Consider the following 20,398-nt stretch of genomic DNA (forward strand, 5'->3'; position numbering starts at 1 on the left):
TGCCCGTATAGTGGGCTTGGCTTGGCTTTAAAAAATGTTAGTTTGCCATGGGGATGGTGCCCCTCTCCTTCCAATATACAAAGCCTTACTAATAATTACTCATCATTTTACATCTAATTTACTTATTTAGTATTATTAAAAGTCCAAAATTAAGAGTTCAGACAATTTATTTAAGTTAACACTGTAAAACAAAGTTAAAAAGAGGAACGCACTTGTTTTTTATAATAGACATCTCATGCTCGAATTTTGTTTCAATCAGTTTTCATCATACATATCTAAAGATCATCTGATCAATACAAGTTGTGGTTAGCACGAAAGTAGCGGGATTCCATGAGCTTTATGGTATTGGTTCCCATGATATATATATATATATGGGTGGGTTCTAGTGAAAACTCCTCTTAAAGAGAAACTTAAAAACTCTTAAAAAATTTTAAAAAACTATTTTTAACTTTTATTAAAAAAAATTTTTGAAGTTTTTTTTTCTATTCTTATAAAAAAACTCCTAAAAATTTATTTTTAATTAAAAATAAAAAAATATTTTTAAAACTCTGTTTTAAAAATATATATATAAGTTCTAAAGAAAACTAATGAACTTTAGATTTAAATAATTGAAACACTTCTTTTAAATATGCAAGAAAATGCATACTTTACAACTACTTAAATATTAACTAGATTAATTGTCTTAAAAAAGTTACATAGATAAGAATTGTACACTTGTATGTTCCCAATGTTTAAAATAATCACAAGCTTAATCTCATTCACGTCAAAATTACAACAACTTAGAGTACTCATAACATAACGTTTGTGTGTGCAAAATTTTGTCAAAGAAAAAATGGTTGCAGCAAAGTGTGAACGGACGGGTAGATGCGCCAAATCTCCCTCTCACATATCATACACACATTATATATTGTTTCATTATATGTTTTTAATGAATTTTGTGAAGATTTGATGTTCATTTTTTGGGAAAAGTAAAGAATACGATCTGACATAAATGTAACGATTTTTTTAGTAAAACATTTTTTCACAGATTTAAGTTGAAAATGGATGAATGGTGACACAGGCGGAGACCCAACCCTACCTCACCAGGTTCCCTCTTCCTTCCAATCTCTCTTCAAATTAAATCTTCAATCAATTAACTAATTCTACTTCAAATCCACACTTATATTATATAACATTATTATTTTCTCTTCAATTTCGTACAATTTCCAATCCTAGGGTTTCATTTCAATTCATTTCACAGATCTTCGACCTACGTTTCCGGCGTCATCTCAGATCTGAATTCTAACGCTTCCGATTCAATCTCAACATGTTTTGGCGTATGACCGGACTCTCCACTACGTCTCCGGTAACATTCTGGATTTGTATTCGTGCTATTCGTTATAATTAGGTCGATGCTTTTGATTATCGTTAGATCCTGTTTTTGATTATTAGTGAGTCTGTTTATTGATTGTAATTGAATCGTGATTATATCGTGTAATTGTTCACTAATGGTGCTGTTTCGTCCTTTCGTGTGTCTGAGTTGTGTAAAACTCTGTTGTGTTGACGCGTAGCGAGTTCTGGATCTGTTGTGGATTTGTGTTTGTTATTGTTGTATTGGAGAAAGTGAAGGAAGTGTGTATTAATGTGGATATAATGTTTTTAATTTGAATGCATGTGTGAAAATGATGAAGAACTGTAAATCGGATAACCCTAGGTAGTTGAAGGCGCCAGGCGCGCTTTTGACTACTATGGTATAACCTAAACCATAGTTTAGATCAAAATATGAATATATGATGAGGATGTTTTATTAACTTATGTAAATTAATGTTTCATAGTTTAATTCAAGCCGGAAGTAGCACTTGTATATTGCCACCTATTCAACATGCATATATCATAGCAGCATAAGATATCACTTTGCAGCTATGAGACATTCTTTATAGCACAATTAGAAGATATTTACAGCAACAGTTATATGCACCTATTGTATCATAAAGTAGTAGAAGGCTAGAAGCATGCTCATATATCCGTCTTACTCTCACATTTTCTAGGTAGCAAACTTTATAGGCAATTCTATTCCAAACTAGTTCCTCTGTATTTTTTGCGTTATCTTCAGCAAAACAGTTTGATTGAATTCATCTCATAGGTGATGAGAAATTTACTCATGTGTCCTGCTTCATGTTAGTTTCTTTATTTGTGCTTTTCTTTATCTACTTTTTCTTACATATTTTTTCAAATCTTATATTGGGCCTTGCTTCTCAGGATGTTCTTTCGGCTTATTTTTCAACAGATGCTCCTCACATCCTTGAAACACACAACCCACGAGACTTTTTTCTAAGTCAGTTGTAAACGAATTCACGTTATCTTCACTTGAATTCCCCTTTTCTCTTTTTGGTGTAGTTTACATAATTCTTTTGTAATTTACAGCTAGATCTTAGGATAAATTTTATTACCTGTGTTCTTCCTCCTGGTCACATTGTTATGTTTTTTGTTGTAAATTTATTTACTTATCAGTGCCATCTATCTTTCATTATCTACATGCCCTACTGAATTTGTATCAGTAAACATGAAAGACATAGTGTCTTGACTTTAATTAATGGATGCACATGAATTTTTTTTAATTAATTTTCTTAAATTGTGGTATGTTGGAACAACTGAAGCAAACAAGGGAGATGGAAATTGGAAAGTAAGCAATCAAAGAATGGATCTGTTGGATCTTGTTTTCAAATGAAGATCCATTTAAGGTTTCTGTTTAGGTTATGATGCATCAGACAACCAATTTTGTAGGTTTTGAAGTAAAACGTGTCACCATTTCTGAACTTGTAGTTGAGATGGCACATTATATGCCTAGGCCACAAAGTTGTTTCTCTAAACAATCCTTGTTGGATATTTGAATCTTACTGACTTATCTACATTGTAATGTAGTGAATTCTGTGGTTATATGTGTGTGTATGCGTGTGTATACATATGTTTTTTTTGCTATGTTACTACCAAGGATATTGAAAGAACGTGATACGGTTTAGTTGCTTATGAAATAGGTAAACTTGGATGTGATTGTCGTATTATGTTCTTTACTTGTGATCCAAATCATTAGGGGTGAGCAAGATAAGGGTCATACCCTTGAAACCCTTTTACCCGGCTCGTAATACCCTTAATTAGACCCGAATATATAATATGGGTCGGGTAAAGGGTATTTAAATTTCATCTTAAAGGGTAAAAGGGTTTCAAGGGTCCGACCATTTTTCAAACCCTTGACCCTTTTACTAGTTTCTAGATAGATATACATCAGATTCGCGATTAATCTGAAATGTAGGAGAGGTTTGTATTTTATATATGATTCATCATAAATTTCCTAACTACTAAGAAAAATAAAAATAAAAGGTCATACTACTGATCGCAAACACACACACACACACACACACGCACGCGCGCACACACACACACATTCATATATTAAAGTTAATATGAGATATGCAACTAGTAAATGCAGAAAAGAAGCTGCGATTACTGCTTTAAAGGGTAAAGGGTTGGACCTTTGAGACCCTTATTTATACCCGACCCTTTTATTGTTTAGAGGGTAGGGTCTCGAGTCCACATTTCTTCCTAAAATGGTAAAGGGTCCGGGCAAGGTATTAGGTAAAAGGGTAGGGTCTTACCCTTTGAACACTCCTACAAATCATTAATCAATGATAAGATTTTGGTGCCATTCACTTTTTCTTTGAAAATAATCTCGAAGATCAATAGATCATACTGATTTTTTTATCATTTCAGGTAGACACAATTTTGGACAAGGAAAATTTTACTCTGGAGGAGCTTCTAGACGAGGATGAAGTAATCCAAGAATGCAAAGCTCTTAATAATCGGCTAATCAATTTGTAAGTATCTTAACTTGAGTTAAATTGGACTCCATGGAATTTTTTATTATCTAGTGCTTTCTTGTAATATTTTTGTGGTATTCAAAAACTTGATTTTTAGTTCAATCTGTATTTGTTATAGCCAGTTAACAACCATGTTATGAGTTTCTAACATGCAGAATGTACTTTTAACTGTCAATTGCAGTTTGAGGGAAAGGACTCAGGTTGAACAACTTGTTCGGTACATAGTGGAAGAACCTCCGGAAGATGCTGAAAAGGGACGAACTTTTAAGTACGTTTTGTGGGTCATAATGTGAAATTAGTAACAAGAATTTACAATCATATAATAAGTATTATGTTCTTCTAGGTTCCCTTTTATTGCTTGTGAGATCTTTACATGTGAAGTTGATATCATTCTCAAAGCCTTGGTGGAGGATGAGGAGGTACAGAAGAATTGATCTTTTTTTTTTTAAAAATTAAATCAGAATTCGGATGTGTGAATTAAGCTGTATTGTATTGTTGCAGTTGATGAACAAGTTGTTCTCCTTCCTTGAACCAGAACACCTTCATAGTACTCTACTGGCTGGCTATTTTAGTAAAGTAAGTTCACCTGATTGTCATTTGTAGCTTTTTTATAGCATATTAATCTGTTATTTCGAGAAAATTGTGACTTTTAATGTTTCTTTCTCATATAAGCATTATTATCATTTTTTGAATTTTGCTTATTCTGATAACTGTTGTGTTGTTTTTATACCACAGGTTGTTGTATGCCTGCTGTTACGGAAGACAGTTTCCTTAATGAACTATATCCAAGTAAGTTGCGAATCAGTTCAAACTCTATATAAGTGTAACTTTTTTTGTATAATGTCTTCATTTCTCCCAGATATGTAAGTTGTTTATGATTTTGTGGCCAGGCTCATCAGGATATTATCAAAAAACTGGTTGACCTGATAGGAATTACATCCATCCTGGAGGTGAATTTTCTAAAGTTACTATCTTTTACCAATGTATCTGCGGCCCACTGATTCTTATTTGTAGTACAGGTTCTTATTCGACTGATTGGTGCTGATGAACATCTTTACACGAGCTATGTCGATTCAATGCAGTGGCTAGAAGATACAGACGTGTTGGAGATGATTGTTGACAAGTTCAGTTCTACGGTAAGTTTAATTTTTATCCAATAAATAGGTCACATAAGCCATGATTTTGTGGCTTCAAAGTTTAAAACAAAAGGCCTAATATTATGTACTCTTACAGTAGGAAACTTTGCAAATTGCAAATCATGCTAAAGCCATATATTCCTCACTGTCTTAACTCAAAAATTATGGCTGTCTTTTTTTATTACAAGTTCTATTTCTAGGGAGTTTAGTATTATGAACCAATAACTAAATTTTACAACTCAAATGTTGAAGGATTGCCCTGCAGTGCATGCCAATGCGGCAGAAGCACTTTGTGCTATAACTAGATATGCTCCCCCAGGACTGGCTGCCAAAATATCCAGCCCAAGGTTAGCATCTAACTTGCTAATTTTGAAGAATGACAGTTTGCAGTGTAAAATTAATTAATGTAACGCTTTCATCTTTGGTCTCACAGTTTTATAGCAAGATTGTTTCGTCATGGTTTGGAGGACTCACGGCCAAAATCAGTTTTAGTCCACTCATTGTCTGTGTGTATATCTTTATTGGATTCAAAGAGACAGACCTCAGGGACATATTACATTTACAATAGGCAGTCGACCCCTGGATCTTTAATAACAGTAAAACCTGAGACCGTTGAAGGCATGTTGGAGAGCCTAGGTATTGTCTTGCTGGTCAGCTTTTGAAACTAGAATAAGGTCCCATTTTTTATAACATTGTATAGTCAGATTTTGTAAAATTTTGTCACGCGGTTACTTGTGCATGATTTTGTTACATTATGTTCAAGTATAAGCTAGTTCCTTGTGATGTTGGACAACAATATTGATAAGTCTGTCTTTAAAATGTACAGGAAGTTTGTTAAAGCTCTTGGATGTTTCAGCAGAAGAAAGTGTTTTGTTTACAACATATGGAAAGCTGCAGCCACCTCTTGGGAAAAATCGCCTTAAGGTCATCTTTGTACTTTAGCTTTAGGTGTCACTAGTTACAGTGTTGGCCACTTTGTGGTTGCTTGTGTATACATTGTGTTAAAGTTAGGGTAAATGCCAGAAATCTCCTTGGATTTTTGTGATTTTGCAAAGTCCTTGGCCTTTGTTTTTGCACGATTATATATTGTAACTTAACAAAAACCCATCGAAAAGGTCCATGGACTTTGTTTTTACTAAGTTTGTTTATTTAGCACGATTGTCTCTGTACTTGTAATATCTCACAGATTAGATTCTCTTTTGCCTGATTCTGCCCTCTAAAGGCCTAAACTTTATTAAAAGGATCCTTTCACCAAGTGCATCAATTAAGATCATTCATGAAAAAAATAAAGTCCAGGGATTTATGTAGATTTAGCTGTAATCCATAGGTTTTTTGTTTTACGTTTGCCCCAAAACTGCAAGGCAAAATAAACAATTAAAGTGATGTCACTTAAAATATTCTATTGGTACACAACAATGGAAAATTTCAGATTATCGAGTTCATCTCAGTCCTTATGACTGTTAGTAGTGAAGCTGCTGAAAAGGAGTTAATTCGCCTTGGCGCCTTAATACGTATTCTAGAATTATTTTTTGAGTAAGTTTATCTCCACTTGTTTTCATAATCTCTCACATTATTTTGTGTAAAAAATATTGATTTATCTTAACCCAAATTTTTCCTGTTGACTTTAGGTATCCATACAATAATTTCATTCACCACCACATCGAACAAATCATAGATTCTTGCCTTGAGAGCAATAAGGATTCACTCATTCAACATATTCTTGAAGATTGTCATCTTGTTAGGAAAATTCTTGATGCTGAGAAGAATTGTGTACTGAATGCCAATCCAATGAATGTAATGTGCATATTACTAAAATTATCATGATTTTTGTTATAATAAATGTTCATTATGCTTAAAGGTTATTAGTCCATTAATCAAATTCAGTGAATGTTGCAGCCAACACTCCCTGCAGAAGGAAGAACGCCACCTAGGATAGGAAATCTTGGGCACATGACACGTATAGCCAACAAACTTATTGAACAAGGGGCTAATAACGCTTACATAGAGTCATATTTGCAGGTTCATGTTTATTTATTAATCATATATTAAAGTATCTTTCCTAGCATTTTGTTCAAAAGTAAAATGATTTTTCAACAGGGTGACAGTGAATGGGTAGGGTGGCATACAGATATACTTACTAAACGCAACACACTTGAAAATGTGTACCAGTGGGCATGCGGGTGGGTATCTTAAGAACATACATTTTATATATTATTTTGCTGTGATTGCTAAATTGCTTATTGATTGATAATTGTTTCTCTATCCAACTAATCTAACAGGAGACCTACTACACTTCATGATCGTGGTAGAGATAGTGATGATGATGATTACCAAGATAGAGACTATGACGTGGCAGCTTTAGCCAATAATCTAAGCCAAGCTTTCCGATATGGTATCTATGAAAATGACGATAACGATGAGGTATACCTCAATTAGTCTCTGTTCTTTTCTTTTTTTCATTTTTGACCAAAAATGAATTGTGTTTGGAGAGGGAAATCTTGGTTTCATTCTAAACCTGTAAATCATATACTTAAAATCCTTTTTGCAAGCGTAAGGTTGCTTATTTTTGAACTAATAGAACACTTTTTGATTTAATCTTTTGCTGTCTTCAGGCTCATGGCTCACTGGACAGAGATGATGAGGTATGTGCATCATTAAGTCTTGTTAGCGTCATTTGTTGTGTCACGAGTTAAACTCTTAAGACTCTTAATTGAGTTGATTAATAAGTTTTGTGGTTTTGTCGAGATCTAAAGATAAATGAATGATTGTTTTGGTAAATGTGAAATACATGATACACTTTTTATTAGTTTTTTTATGATACTTTTTTCTAAAGTTGGAGCGTTCTCATTCATAATAACAAATATATACTCAATTATTAATTTTTTTCTTTTTCATATTAATTTAATTTTTGGAGTTGTAATATGTGAAGGTGAACAAAAATTTAAGCTAAATGAAAGACGTCTAAACTTTTCAGGATGTCTACTTTGATGATGAATCTGCTGAAGTGGTTATATCTTCACTCCGACTAGGAGATGACCAAGAAAGGTATGTTATTTAATAGTCATATTCATATGATGTTTAGACAAAAAAAGGTCTATTTCCTTTTTTTTTTTTGCATTCTTCAAGTCACAAAGTAGAAAAGTATTCATAGCTGGTCTGTAATAGCATGAAATTACCTTTTTAACCATCTGAACGTTTGTTCGTGACAGTTCGCTTTTCACAAATTCAAACTGGTTTGCTTTTGAGGAGGAGAGGGCGGCTCATGAACAATCAACCAGTGCAGTAGCTTCTCAGCCACCAGACATCGACAGTACTACTGTCGGCAATGATGGTGGTGGTGATGAGGTTACTTCCACCGAAAATGACAAAGGCTTGGTTGATTCTGCAACAACCGAGACCCCCGAGTCAAAACCGGGCCCTGATGACACAGCTATCAGGAAACCAGTTGATGAGTCAACACCAAGTGAGAGTGATAAGCCAGCTGAATGGATTGAGTGGAGAGAATCAGCACAACCTGAACCATCGGATAAGACCACCGAGTCTGCTGAAACAGCTCCGGCTGCAACCGATAGCCTCCCAAATGGTGATGTTGAAGTTACATCAACGGCTGATGTTGCTGATGATGGTTCTGTGAAAGCAGAGGTTACCCCAGCTGCCGCCATCAACAAGTCGGAGGAGGCGACCGACAGTGTCGGCAAAACTGATGCTGCAGGAAACCCAACAGAGTGATAATGCAAATCCGTTGGGTGTGGTTTAATCAAAGCTCGATAGCATTGTTGTTCTTGTAGGACGGAAAAAATGCTTGTGTAATTCAGACTAATTATGTACATTAGTGACGGAGCATTCAGTCGGAAATAGGGATAATGATTCTTTCTCCCTCACGTCGGCTTGCCAGCTCCGGTGATGGGAAATTGGTTTTCTGATGGTGGGTTGGGTTCTTATTTGAAGATTCTCTTACTAAATGGGTTGTATGTTAAAAAGCTTTATGCTCCTTAAAGTCTAAATTTCATTTTGAATGATAAAAATAAGATACATCTTGTTGATTAGATGAATGCAAGCTCTTGAGTTCAGCACAGCCCTTTACTTTTTTTGACATGTTTGGTGGCTGCTTTTGTTTCATTATTATGCTATTTGTTTATAGTTACACTTGACAAGCATATTTTGCCAACTTTTATTTGTTTATAGTTACAGTTCAGTAAAGAAATATATCCTTGCTTACTCGATAACAATTCAGGCTCGTTTATACATTTTCACCACATCATACAAGTCGTATAGGGTTATACAGTTCGTACGATATATTGAAAATTTTATATGGTTGATAAAACTTGTCAATGGTGTGTGAATAGTGGCGTGCAAAATATATTGTATTAAATATGAAATATTTGGAAAATGATACAACCTTTGCCACTGTCACCAGTATATTGCCAGCTACAACCTGATCCGTTTTCGTATGAGTAGTATTCTGGCAAGTTTTTGGCAACTGCTGTTGTGGAAAAGTAGGCCAACCGCCTCTTCCAGGCAAAACCATGAATGGGGATTGCCCAAGGGTCATCATCATCGCAAATCCACTCCTTGGAAAGTTACCTTGAGGATCGGGTCGGCCATTAAACATCATATCAGGAAAGGAGGGCGTTGACAATCACCAGAAAATCTAGGCCCGAATGGACCGAACCCACGTGGGCTCGTGTTCATGAGATCAGGGACAAGTGAACCGTTGACCAAACTCACCATAAGGAAATCCATCAGGCCCCATGAAAGGGGGAAGCCTCTCATTTCAGGCACAAGGTGGGGGCCCTGCATATGAGCGGGCCACAACGTTCCTTTGCCTCGTGTGTTGCTTTTGTTTTCACTGAACAGTGCTAACAGCAACTCGTAGGATGATTAACGTGACTGTCTCGTCCTAGTTTATCATTTGTTCGTTAAGGCTTCTATTTGTTCATTGAAGTGTGCTAATTTTGTTTTCACTGAACTGGACTAACAATGTAACACCCCAACCCGGAGCAGGCTGACGTGTTACTATTACAGATATCATAGACCAAACAAAAACCATTTAAATGAAATGAAAAGAATCCCATGGCAACCAAAAGTGTTAAAAACACTGAAAGAAATTCTAAGTCAAATTTATTAAATGCTTAAAGAAAATTAAATCAAGTCCTTATTCTTGAGCTTCATTTTACTCTCATCACTGATCTCCCCGATTTCCCGAATTACCTGTTAGCAAATAAGACAGACACAAACAAGAAAATACGGCTGAGCCAAAAATTGCCCCGTAACGGAGAGAACAATAGTACAGGTAAAGGCATACATAAGACAAAACACATACTGAAATAAAACTGAAACTATTGCGGATATAAAACCACGTTTTAGACCGAACTATAATTAGATGCGAAACAAAATCCGATACACTATCGGGACGTAATCTGAATATACTCAAATTTAACCAAATGCGTATACACATATCAAAACGGACCAGAAATACAACGAAACAAAATATAATTAATAAAATACACGACGATGATGTTAAAATAAATAGGTCGTGTAATACGGAAGCACCCAGAGCCTAAACAGAGGGGTACACAGCTAACTAGTCCATGCACCAAGGAGACGGTGTGGGTGGCGTGCACACATTGTTCCATCTCAAACAGAAGTCAGGAGTCAGGAGTCAGGAGTCGGAGCTAAGATCGATCTATACGCCTCTAAGTGGCCAAGGTACTACATGAGTACTTTCAGAGACGCCGTGAACTTTGATTACGCACTGTCACGATAAGTGCCATGTCAGGAGTCAGGAGTCGGAGCTAAGATCGATCTATACGCCTCTAAGTGGCCAAGGTACTACATGAGTACTTTCAGAGTCGCCGTGAACTTTGATTACGCACTGTCACGATAAGTGCCATGTCGTTGACGCCCCAACGACAAGTCAGAAATGCTCGGGTAACAGAGTACTGAACTAAAGTCGTATAACTAAAATATATTATATAAAATAACTGAACTCAAAATATAACTGACGCGTAACGAAAATCCGTACTACAAAGTAACGGAATCACATAAATACTATGAGGAAACAAAAACGGAAACCGTACCTTAGTTGCTAAGCAAGAGTAAATAAATTGGCTCGTCTCCAACAATTATGAGGACCTATGGTTTATTTATGGATCAATTAATTTTGACGAAACTAAACTTACTTATGCGACGCGTTAAGTTATTGACCTTCCGACGACAAGGCTTTAGGGTTGGGACTTTTATATAATGTATTAATAGACATTTTATTAAATAATTTTCGTTGAGTTATGACTAATGACTCCCACATAAACCATTTAGTGAACACAGTTACTTTTCATAATACTAATAGAATAATGATGACATTTTTGGGTACCATAAAACTAATAGAGATGCAAAGTAAGTTAGTAATTAGTTAACTTGTAAACAATCCGTGACTGCTCAAAACTCTATAAATGTGAGATAAATAAATTATTATTTATAAAAGTAACAACTGCATGTGCTAAGTTATTACATAATTTAGATAATAAACAAAATAATAATGCACTCTCCAGTTCTCATGCAAAATTCATATATGATTATTAAAAACATGAGTTGGTCATTTGACTTTCGTAAACGTGAGTATGTGGAAACTATGTTCAACATATATTTTCTAGCTCTTAGTCGTCGGAACAAAATAACGAAATCAAGCAATTGTTCACCAAATAGGCTAAGATAAATTACCTCAATGGTCGGACCGAAAGAACGAAGATGGAGACGACGGAGGTGATGCGTGTTGCGTTAAACGATGATGACTGTATCGGTTTCTGTTTGGAGTCGGGGCGAAACCGCAGGTTAAGATGACAGTGGCGGTACACGTTGCGTGATGGTGGTGGCGAAATCGTCGGAATTTCAACTGAAAGTTTTGAAAACTATATTCGATATTAAGATGTACAAGTAGGATAAAAATCAAAATCAAAAGTGGGTTCGTTTAATTACCCGTGTCGCGAACAGAAACAACTAGATTGGAGGGAAGTGATGGTTGGCGGTGGTGTCGTACGTCGTCGGTATCTGAAACTAATACGGCGAAAAGGAACAACTCAGATTTGCTAGGTGGTCGATGAGTGTCTCCGTTTTCCGGTGACGGTTCCCAGGGCGGCGGTGGTGGTATGATACGGTGGTTAAACAGAAGCACAATCAGAACCGGTGGTGGGTTTCGTGAGTTGTAAATAAGGGATTTAGGGGGGTTTTAAAGGCTCCCATGATTTGAGGTGGAAACGTAAATCATGTCACCAATCTCTGAAATTTGTTGGCATGCATGGATAAGGATTGAGGTTTCGAATTTTAAATTATTATTATTATTATTATTATTATTATTCTTATTATTATCTTATATGTTATACATATATATGTTTATTCATTTGTTATCTAATACAAAAGTTTGAGTTATTATAATTATACTCCCCTAAAAAAAAATTTCGTCCTCGAAATTGTAAGACGGTGACACATACTTTCGGATATCACGGAAACGAAACAAACTTAAACTTTCATAAATTCAGACATGGCAATTGCAAAGTCTCAGAAACAAATATTGGGACATATAAAACAGAATTCATATGAAATCAAAACCATTCAAACTGAAATCACCAAGTGCTAAAACGGAAATAAATACGGATATTGGGAACGAATTGTATCCTCCATCTCCCATGTAGCTTCTCGTTCAGAATGGTTCTTCCAAAGAATCTTAACGAATGGAATAGTTTTCTTGCGCATAATGCGTTCTTGACGATCAATAATAGCTTCAGGTTCTTCTTCAACAGATAAATCCTCGCGAATCAGATAGAGCGGATAGGTAACAACGTGTAATGGGTGATAATTATACCCCCTAAGAAGAGATACGTGAAAGACCCTATGCACATGAGATAACTGAGGTGGTAAAGCCAAATGATAAGAGACTTCGCCAACTCTTTCAAGAATTTCAAACGGTCCGATGAATCTTGGGCTAAGTTTTCCCTTGATTCCAAAACGTTGAACGCCTCTACAAGGTGAAACTCGCAAGAATACCCGATCACCGACATTAAATTCCAAAGCTCGACGAAGTCGGTCTGCATAGCTCTTCTGTCGACTCTGAGCCTCTTTTAGCTTCTCACGAGCAATGGTAACTTTCTCATTTGTAATCTGTACCAACTCGGGCCCTTCAATAATTTTCTCACCAACCTCATCCCAACAATTAGGGGCTCTACACTTACGACCATATAAAAGCTCGAATGGCGCCATACCGATGCTAGCTTGCCAACTATTATTGTAGGCAAACTCAACCAGACTTAAATACTCGTCCCAGTTTCCACTCCACTCTAAAGCACATGCTCGAAGCATATCTTCGAGTGTTTGAATGGTACGTTCTGACTGACCATCAGTCTGAGGATGAAACGCTGTACTGAATCTCAATCTAGTACCCCATGCGGCCTGCAACCCTTTCCAAAAACGCGAAGTGAAACGTGGGTCTCGATCACAAACAATAGAGACGGGGGTGCCATGGAGTCTCACAATCTCTCGAGTAAAAATATCGGATAACTTACTGACTGAGAATCCTTTTTGAATCGGAAGAAAGTGAGCCGATTTTGACAAACGATCGACTACAACCCAAATAGCATCATTTCTTTTGAACGTTTTAGGTAGTCCGGTAATAAAATCCATTGAGATATCATCCCACTTCCATACCGGAATGTCAAGTGTCTGAAGTAAACCCCCAGCTCTTTGATGCTCAGTTTTAACTTGCTGACAAGTAAGGCATCTGCTGACATAACTGGCCACGTCCTCTTTCATACCGCTCCACCAAAATTGTTGACGAAGATCTCGATACATCTTTGTGGATCCGGGGTGGATTGAGAACGGTGAACTGTGAGCCTCGGCTAACAACGACTCCCGTAGGGTGGAATCGCTAGGAACACATAACCGTTTCCCACACCAAACTACGCCATGTTCGTCTTCTCTGAATTCTGACTGTTTACCACCCTCCAAATTCTGTATAATTGCCCAAATTTCTCCGTCTTCATATTGCGCACTCTTGATTCGAGAAATTAGATCAGGCTCAATCTGAAATCTGGCTAGATATCCATTGGTATCACCAAAATGGAGACCAATACCCAATCTATCCAGATCATTGAGGATATGAGGTTGCAGCTGAAAAGAATTTATCGTTCCGGAACTCTTCCGACTAAGAGCATCGGCTACAACGTTTGCCTTCCCCGGATGATACTGTATGATAGCGTCGTAATCTTTTAGAAGTTCTAACCAACGTCTCTGTCTCATGTTCAGTTTCTTCTGAGTGAAGATATATTTCAAGCTCTTATGATCAGTGAAAATATCGCAAGTCTCTCCATAAAGATAATGGCGCCAGATTTTCAACGCGAAAATAACTGCAGCGAGTTCGAGGTCATGCGTCGGATAGTTAACCTCGTAAGGTTTCAACTGTCGTGAGGCGTATGCAATGACTTTACCATGCTGCATTAAAACGCAGCCGAGACCTTTCTTAGAAGCATCACTATAAATTTGGTATCCACCCGTGCCTGAAGGAAGTGTAAGAATCGGATTAGAAACCAATCGCTTCTTTAGTTCTTCAAAACTTTTCTCTCGATCATCATTCCAGGAGAATTAACCCCTTTCCTTAACAGTTGCGTGAGGGGTAGGGCGATGGCGGAAAAACCTTCAACAAATTGGCGATAATAACCGGCAAGGCCGAGAAAACTACGGACTTCTGAGACTGAGGTAGGTCTAGGCCAATTAGTGACCGCCTCGATTTTAGCCGGGTCCATTGAAATGCCTTCGGCCGACACAATGTGACCCAAAAACGCTACTTTGCTTAGCCAGAACTCGCATTTTGAGAATTTTGCATAAAGCTTCTTTTTACGTAAAATCTCGAGTACGATACGAAGATGATCCTCATGTTCTGCTTTACTTTTAGAATAAATTAGAATATCGTCGATGAAGACTATCACGAACTTATCAAGAAATTCTCGAAAAACTCGGTTCATCAAGTCCATGAAAACGGCGGGGGCATTGGTTAACCCAAACGGCATCACCAAGAATTCATAATGGCCATAACGAGTACGAAAAGCTGACTTAGAAACATCTGAATCTTTGATCTTAAGCTGATGGTAACCAGATCTCAAATCAATCTTAGAAAAACATTTGGCGCCTTGAAGCTGGTCGAATAGATCATCGATACGAGGCAAGGGATAACGATTTCGAATGGTTATTTTATTCAACTCCCGATAGTCAATACAGAGTCTTAATGAACCGTTCTTCTTCTTCACAAATAAGACCGGTGCGCCCCAAGGAGAGACACTCGGTCTAATAAAACCCAGTTCCAATAATTCTTGTAGTTGCTCTTTGAGCTCCTTAAGCTCCAAAGGTGCCATACGATAGGGTGCCTTAGAAATCGGCTCGGCACCAGGGACAAGATCAATAGTAAACTCTACCTCGCGATCAGGTGGAAGTCCAGGCAAATCTTTAGGAAAAACGTCCGAAAAATCACAAACAGTCGGATAATCGGAGATTTTGGGTTCATTAGAAGATGTAGCTTTAACCGAAGCAAGAAATCCCGCACAACCGTGCGATAGAAACTTATGAGCCTTGAGCGCAGAAATAATTTTTAAAGATTTTCGAGGCTGGGTCCCCTGATAGATAAATTCGGGACACTGAGGATTTCCAAATAAAACACGACGAGTCTGACATTCGATCGTAACATTATGTTGCGATAACCAGTCCATACCCAGAATAACATCAAAGTCACTCATATGCATAGGATACAAGTCTGCGGCACGGATAACTGAATTGATTCGGATTGGACACTCATTATAAACGTGAGAGATAACAGTGGTGTCTCTCAGAGGAGTAGATATCACTAAAGGGTACTCTAAGGCAGTAGGCATAGTCATTAAATATTTAGCAAATAAGAGTGACACCACAGAATGTGTCGCACCAGTATCAAATAAAACATACGTATCACGATCACCAATTTGTAAATTACCGGAAACCATACCTGGGGCATTAGCTGCATCATTAGCTGTAAGTGTAAAAACTCGTCCTCCTGCAGCAGATCTAGCATCTTCCCTAGTATTAGCCCTAGGGTCCCGCTGAGGGCAGTCTCTGATCATGTGTCCTGCATCTCCGCATCTAAAACAACGACCTTCAGCTCGACGACAAGCACCTCCATGACGTTTCCCACACGTGCTACACAGAGGAGTATTTCGGTTTTGTTGATTAAGTGGTTGAGCTCTGGTGGGGTTATGATGTTGTTGCATATTATTCTGTGCGGGCCTATGATTCTGATTTCGATTTCCCCCATTTCGTGGCTGATTGTTGAAATTCCTATCAGTACGCTGTCTACGGTCTCGGGGTACAAGGGACTGTTCGGTTCCAACTTGAGAAGAAGATTGACCCTGATTATTTTCTCTAGGCCGCTTACGACTTTCATCAAAAGATTTCTGGCAGTGTTTCTTATCATTATCAAGGTTCTTAACCGCATCAACTATCTCATTTATGTCATTAAAACGGAGGTTCAAGATAAACTTCCTATCTCGGTCACAAATGGCCCACTTAAAATGGTTGGTCTGTTGTTCTTGCGTGCCTACAGTTGGGCCAAGAAAACTAACCAATCGACTGAAACGATTTTTAAACTCAACGATGGGCTCATCATTAGCCTGAATAATTGAAGAATATTCTCTCAAATATTCACTGCGATCAGCATCAGTGAAGTACTGTTGGTAAAACAAAGTACGGAATTCATTCCAAGGAAGTGTAGCAGCATAATTGTCTCCACCAAGGGCAGCTTTCAGTGTCTTCCACCATCTGTGAGCGTCATCTTCGAGCTTGTAAGTAGCTAATCGAACCTTAAACACATCTTCAACACCCAGCACTTCAAACAGTTTCTCGATGTGCGCGATCCAGTTTTCAGCTTCTACTGGAGAACTAGCAGTACTAAAGGATTTTGGCTTTTGCTTTTGAAAACGCTCAAGCCAGACATGAATACCAACAGGAGGATTGTTGCCTCCAGCATTGTTTCCATTGGCGTTGTTGCCACCGGCGTTGTTACCACCGACATTGTTGCCACCGGCATTGTTCTGCTGCAACTGTTGTATGATGTTAGGGACGGCCGCAGCAATAGCCGCATTGACGGCATTAGCGACAAGGGTCGCAAGAGGTGGGTCGTTTCCAGCATCATTCCCGTTTTGGCGGTTAACACGTCTTCTAGGAGGCATCTGAAAGTAAGATAACGTATGAATTGAACGATAAGGATTTACGGAATACGCGAAAGACGAAAAGGAAAATCCTAACCCGACGTCTACCCATTAACTCACATTTTTAATTATTTTCGTGTAAGTTTTCTACAAGAAAGAGCCTGGGCTTTGATACCATAACTGTAACACCCCAACCCGGAGCAGGCTGACGTGTTACTATTACAGATATCATAGACCAAACAAAAACCATTTAAATGAAATGAAAAGAATCACATGGCAACCAAAAGTGTTAAAAACACTGAAAGAAATTCTAAGTCAAATTTATTAAATGCTTAAAGAAAATTAAATCAAGTCCTTATTCTTGAGCTTTATTTTACTCTCATCACTGATCTCCCCGATTTCCCGAATTACCTGTTAGCAAATAAGACAGACACAAACAAGAAAATACGGCTGAGCCAAAAATTGCCCAGTAACGGAGAGAACAATAGTACAGGTAAAGGCATACATAAGACAAAACACATACTGAAATAAAACTGAAACTATTGCGGATATAAAACCACGTTTTAGACCGAACTATAATTAGATGCGAAACAAAATCCGATACACTATCGGGACGTAATCTGAATATACTCAAATTTAACCAAATGCGTATACACATATCAAAACGGACCAGAAATACAGCGAAACAAAATATAATTACTAAAATACACGACGATGATGTTAAAATAAATAGGTCGTGTAATACGGAAGCACCCAGAGCCTAAACAGAGGGGTACACAGCTAACTAGTCCATGCACCAAGGAGACGGTGTGGGTGGCGTGCACACATTGTTCCATCTCAAACAGAAGTCAGGAGTCAGGAGTCAGGAGTCGGAGCTAAGATCGATCTATACGCCTCTAAGTGGCCAAGGTACTACATGAGTACTTTCAGAGACGCCGTGAACTTTGATTACGCACTGTCACGATAAGTGCCATGTCAGGAGTCAGGAGTCGGAGCTAAGATCGATCTATACGCCTCTAAGTGGCCAAGGTACTACATGAGTACTTTCAGAGACGCCGTGAACTTTGATTACGCACTGTCACGATAAGTGCCATGTCGTTGACGCCCCAACGACAAGTCAGAAATGCTCGGGTAACAGAGTACTGAACTAAAGTCGTATAACTAAAATATATTATATAAAATAACTGAACTCAAAATATAACTGACGCGTAACGAAAATCCGTACTACAAAGTAACGGAATCACATTAATACTATGAGGAAACAAAAACGGAAACCGTACCTTAGTTGCTAAGCAAGAGTAAATAAATTGGCTCGTCTCCAACAATTATGAGGACCTATGGTTTATTTATGGATCAATTAATTTTGACGAAACTAAACTTACTTATGCGACGCGTTAAGTTATTGACCTTCCGACGACAAGGCTTTAGGGTTGGGACTTTTATATAATGTATTAATAGACATTTTATTAAATAATTTTCGTTGAGTTATGACTAATGACTCCCACATAAACCATTTAGTGAACACAGTTACTTTTCATAATACTAATAGAATAATGATGACATTTTTGGGTACCATAAAACTAATAGAGATGCAAAGTAAGTTAGTAATTAGTTAACTTGTAAACAATCCGTGACTGCTCAAAACTCTATAAATGTGAGATAAATAAATTATTATTTATAAAAGTAACAACTGCATGTGCTAAGTTATTACATAATTTAGATAATAAACAAAATAATAATGCACTCTCCAGTTCTCATGCAAAATTCATATATGATTATTAAAAACATGAGTTGGTCATTTGACTTTCGTAAACGTGAGTATGTGGAAACTATGTTCAACATATATTTTCTAGCTCTTAGTCGTCGGAACAAAATAACGAAATCAAGCAATTGTTCACCAAATAGGCTAAGATAAATTACCTCAATGGTCGGACCGAAAGAACGAAGATGGAGACGACGGAGGTGATGCATGTTGCGTTAAACGATGATGACTGTATCGGTTTCTGTTTGGAGTCGGGGCGAAACCGCAGGTTAAGATGACAGTGGCGGTACACGTTGCGTGATGGTGGTGGCGAAATCGTCGGAATTTCAACTGAAAGTTTTGAAAACTATATTCGATATTAAGATGTACAAGTAGGATAAAAATCAAAATCAAAAGTGGGTTCGTTTAATTACCCGTGTCGCGAACAGAAACAACTAGATTGGAGGGAAGTGATGGTTGGCGGTGGTGTCGTACGTCGTCGGTATCTGAAACTAATACGGCGAAAAGGAACAACTCAGATTTGCTAGGTGGTCGATGAGTGTCTCCGTTTTCCGGTGACGGTTCCCAGGGCGGCGGTGGTGGTATGATACGGTGGTTAAACAGAAGCACAATCAGAACCGGTGGTGGGTTTCGTGAGTTGTAAATAAGGGATTTAGGGGGGTTTTAAAGGCTCCCATGATTTGAGGTGGAAACGTAAATCATGTCACCAATCTCTGAAATTTGTTGGCATGCATGGATAAGGATTGAGGTTTCGAATTTTAAATTATTATTATTATTATTATTATTATTATTATTATACATATATATGTTTATTCATTTGTTATCTAATACAAAAGTTTGGGTTATTATAAACAATGACTCATGGGATGATTAAGGTGACTCCGTCATTCTAATTTTTGTTTATTCGTAAAGGTTTCTATTTGTTCGTTGAACTGTGTTACTTTTGTTTTCACTGAATTGGGATAGCAACGACTCATGGAATGAATAAGGTGAGCCCCTTATCGTAGTTTTCGTTTGTTCATTGAAGTGTACAGTTGTTTTGGTTTTCACTTAACTGGCTAACGACGACTCGTGAGATGATTAAGGTACGTAACTCCCTCATCCTATCAATTTGTACGTTGAAGTGTGTTGCTTTTGTTTTCACTAACGGGGTTTATAACGGCCCGTGGGATAATTAAGATGACTTTTGACACCATACAATGGTGAGCCTTGATGACATATTTTTCTGACACCATAGAACTCCATTGGTTTATAACAAGATGCCAGGATGATATTGAGCAACAGAAGGATACACACAAAAGCTATATTAATGGACATGGCATTCATTGTTAAGAGTTCATATTTACTCTGTACACTTCAGATAATTTTTTTTCACTTTGTATTTAATCCTTGTTTTGTGTTACGTACAATTTGGTAATCAAGTATAAG

The 20,398-nt window shown here is 37.4% G+C and overlaps 1 protein-coding gene across 1 annotated transcript; it reads left to right on the plus strand.

Annotated features, from left to right (window-relative positions):
* The first annotated feature begins 1,232 nt into the window (after window positions 1–1,232).
* On the plus strand, window positions 1,233–9,057 carry LOC143565847 (uncharacterized). Its single transcript, XM_077052701.1, has 19 exons — window positions 1,233–1,345; window positions 3,748–3,851; window positions 4,036–4,122; window positions 4,198–4,273; window positions 4,356–4,430; window positions 4,590–4,643; window positions 4,745–4,804; window positions 4,874–4,990; window positions 5,243–5,337; window positions 5,424–5,626; window positions 5,817–5,914; window positions 6,420–6,523; window positions 6,619–6,784; window positions 6,887–7,009; window positions 7,088–7,170; window positions 7,270–7,411; window positions 7,603–7,632; window positions 7,965–8,035; window positions 8,200–9,057. The coding sequence occupies exons 1-19, from the start codon at window positions 1,307–1,309 to the stop codon at window positions 8,717–8,719; spliced, it is 2,247 nt and encodes a 748-aa protein (XP_076908816.1). The 5' UTR covers window positions 1,233–1,306; the 3' UTR covers window positions 8,720–9,057.
* Window positions 9,058–20,398: the final 11,341 nt, after the last annotated feature.

The sequence above is a fragment of the Bidens hawaiensis genome, unplaced genomic scaffold, assembly GCF_021521415.1.
Source record: "Bidens hawaiensis isolate Kalapana, Puna unplaced genomic scaffold, B.hawaiensis_p1.1 tig00022546_1, whole genome shotgun sequence".
Lineage (NCBI taxonomy): Eukaryota > Viridiplantae > Streptophyta > Magnoliopsida > Asterales > Asteraceae > Bidens > Bidens hawaiensis.

What these genes read in the sequence shown, in the direction of transcription:
- LOC143565847 (XM_077052701.1), top strand. Translation starts at nt 1,307, where the DNA reads ATGTTTTGGCGTATGACCGGACTCTCCACTACGTCTCCG. An exon ending in AGGCATGTTGGAGAGCCTAG is followed by an intron (nt 5,627 to 5,816) that starts GTATTGTCTTGC and finishes TAAAATGTACAG; the next exon opens with GAAGTTTGTTAAAGCTCTTG. An exon ending in AAAATGACGATAACGATGAG is followed by an intron (nt 7,412 to 7,602) that starts GTATACCTCAAT and finishes TGCTGTCTTCAG; the next exon opens with GCTCATGGCTCACTGGACAG.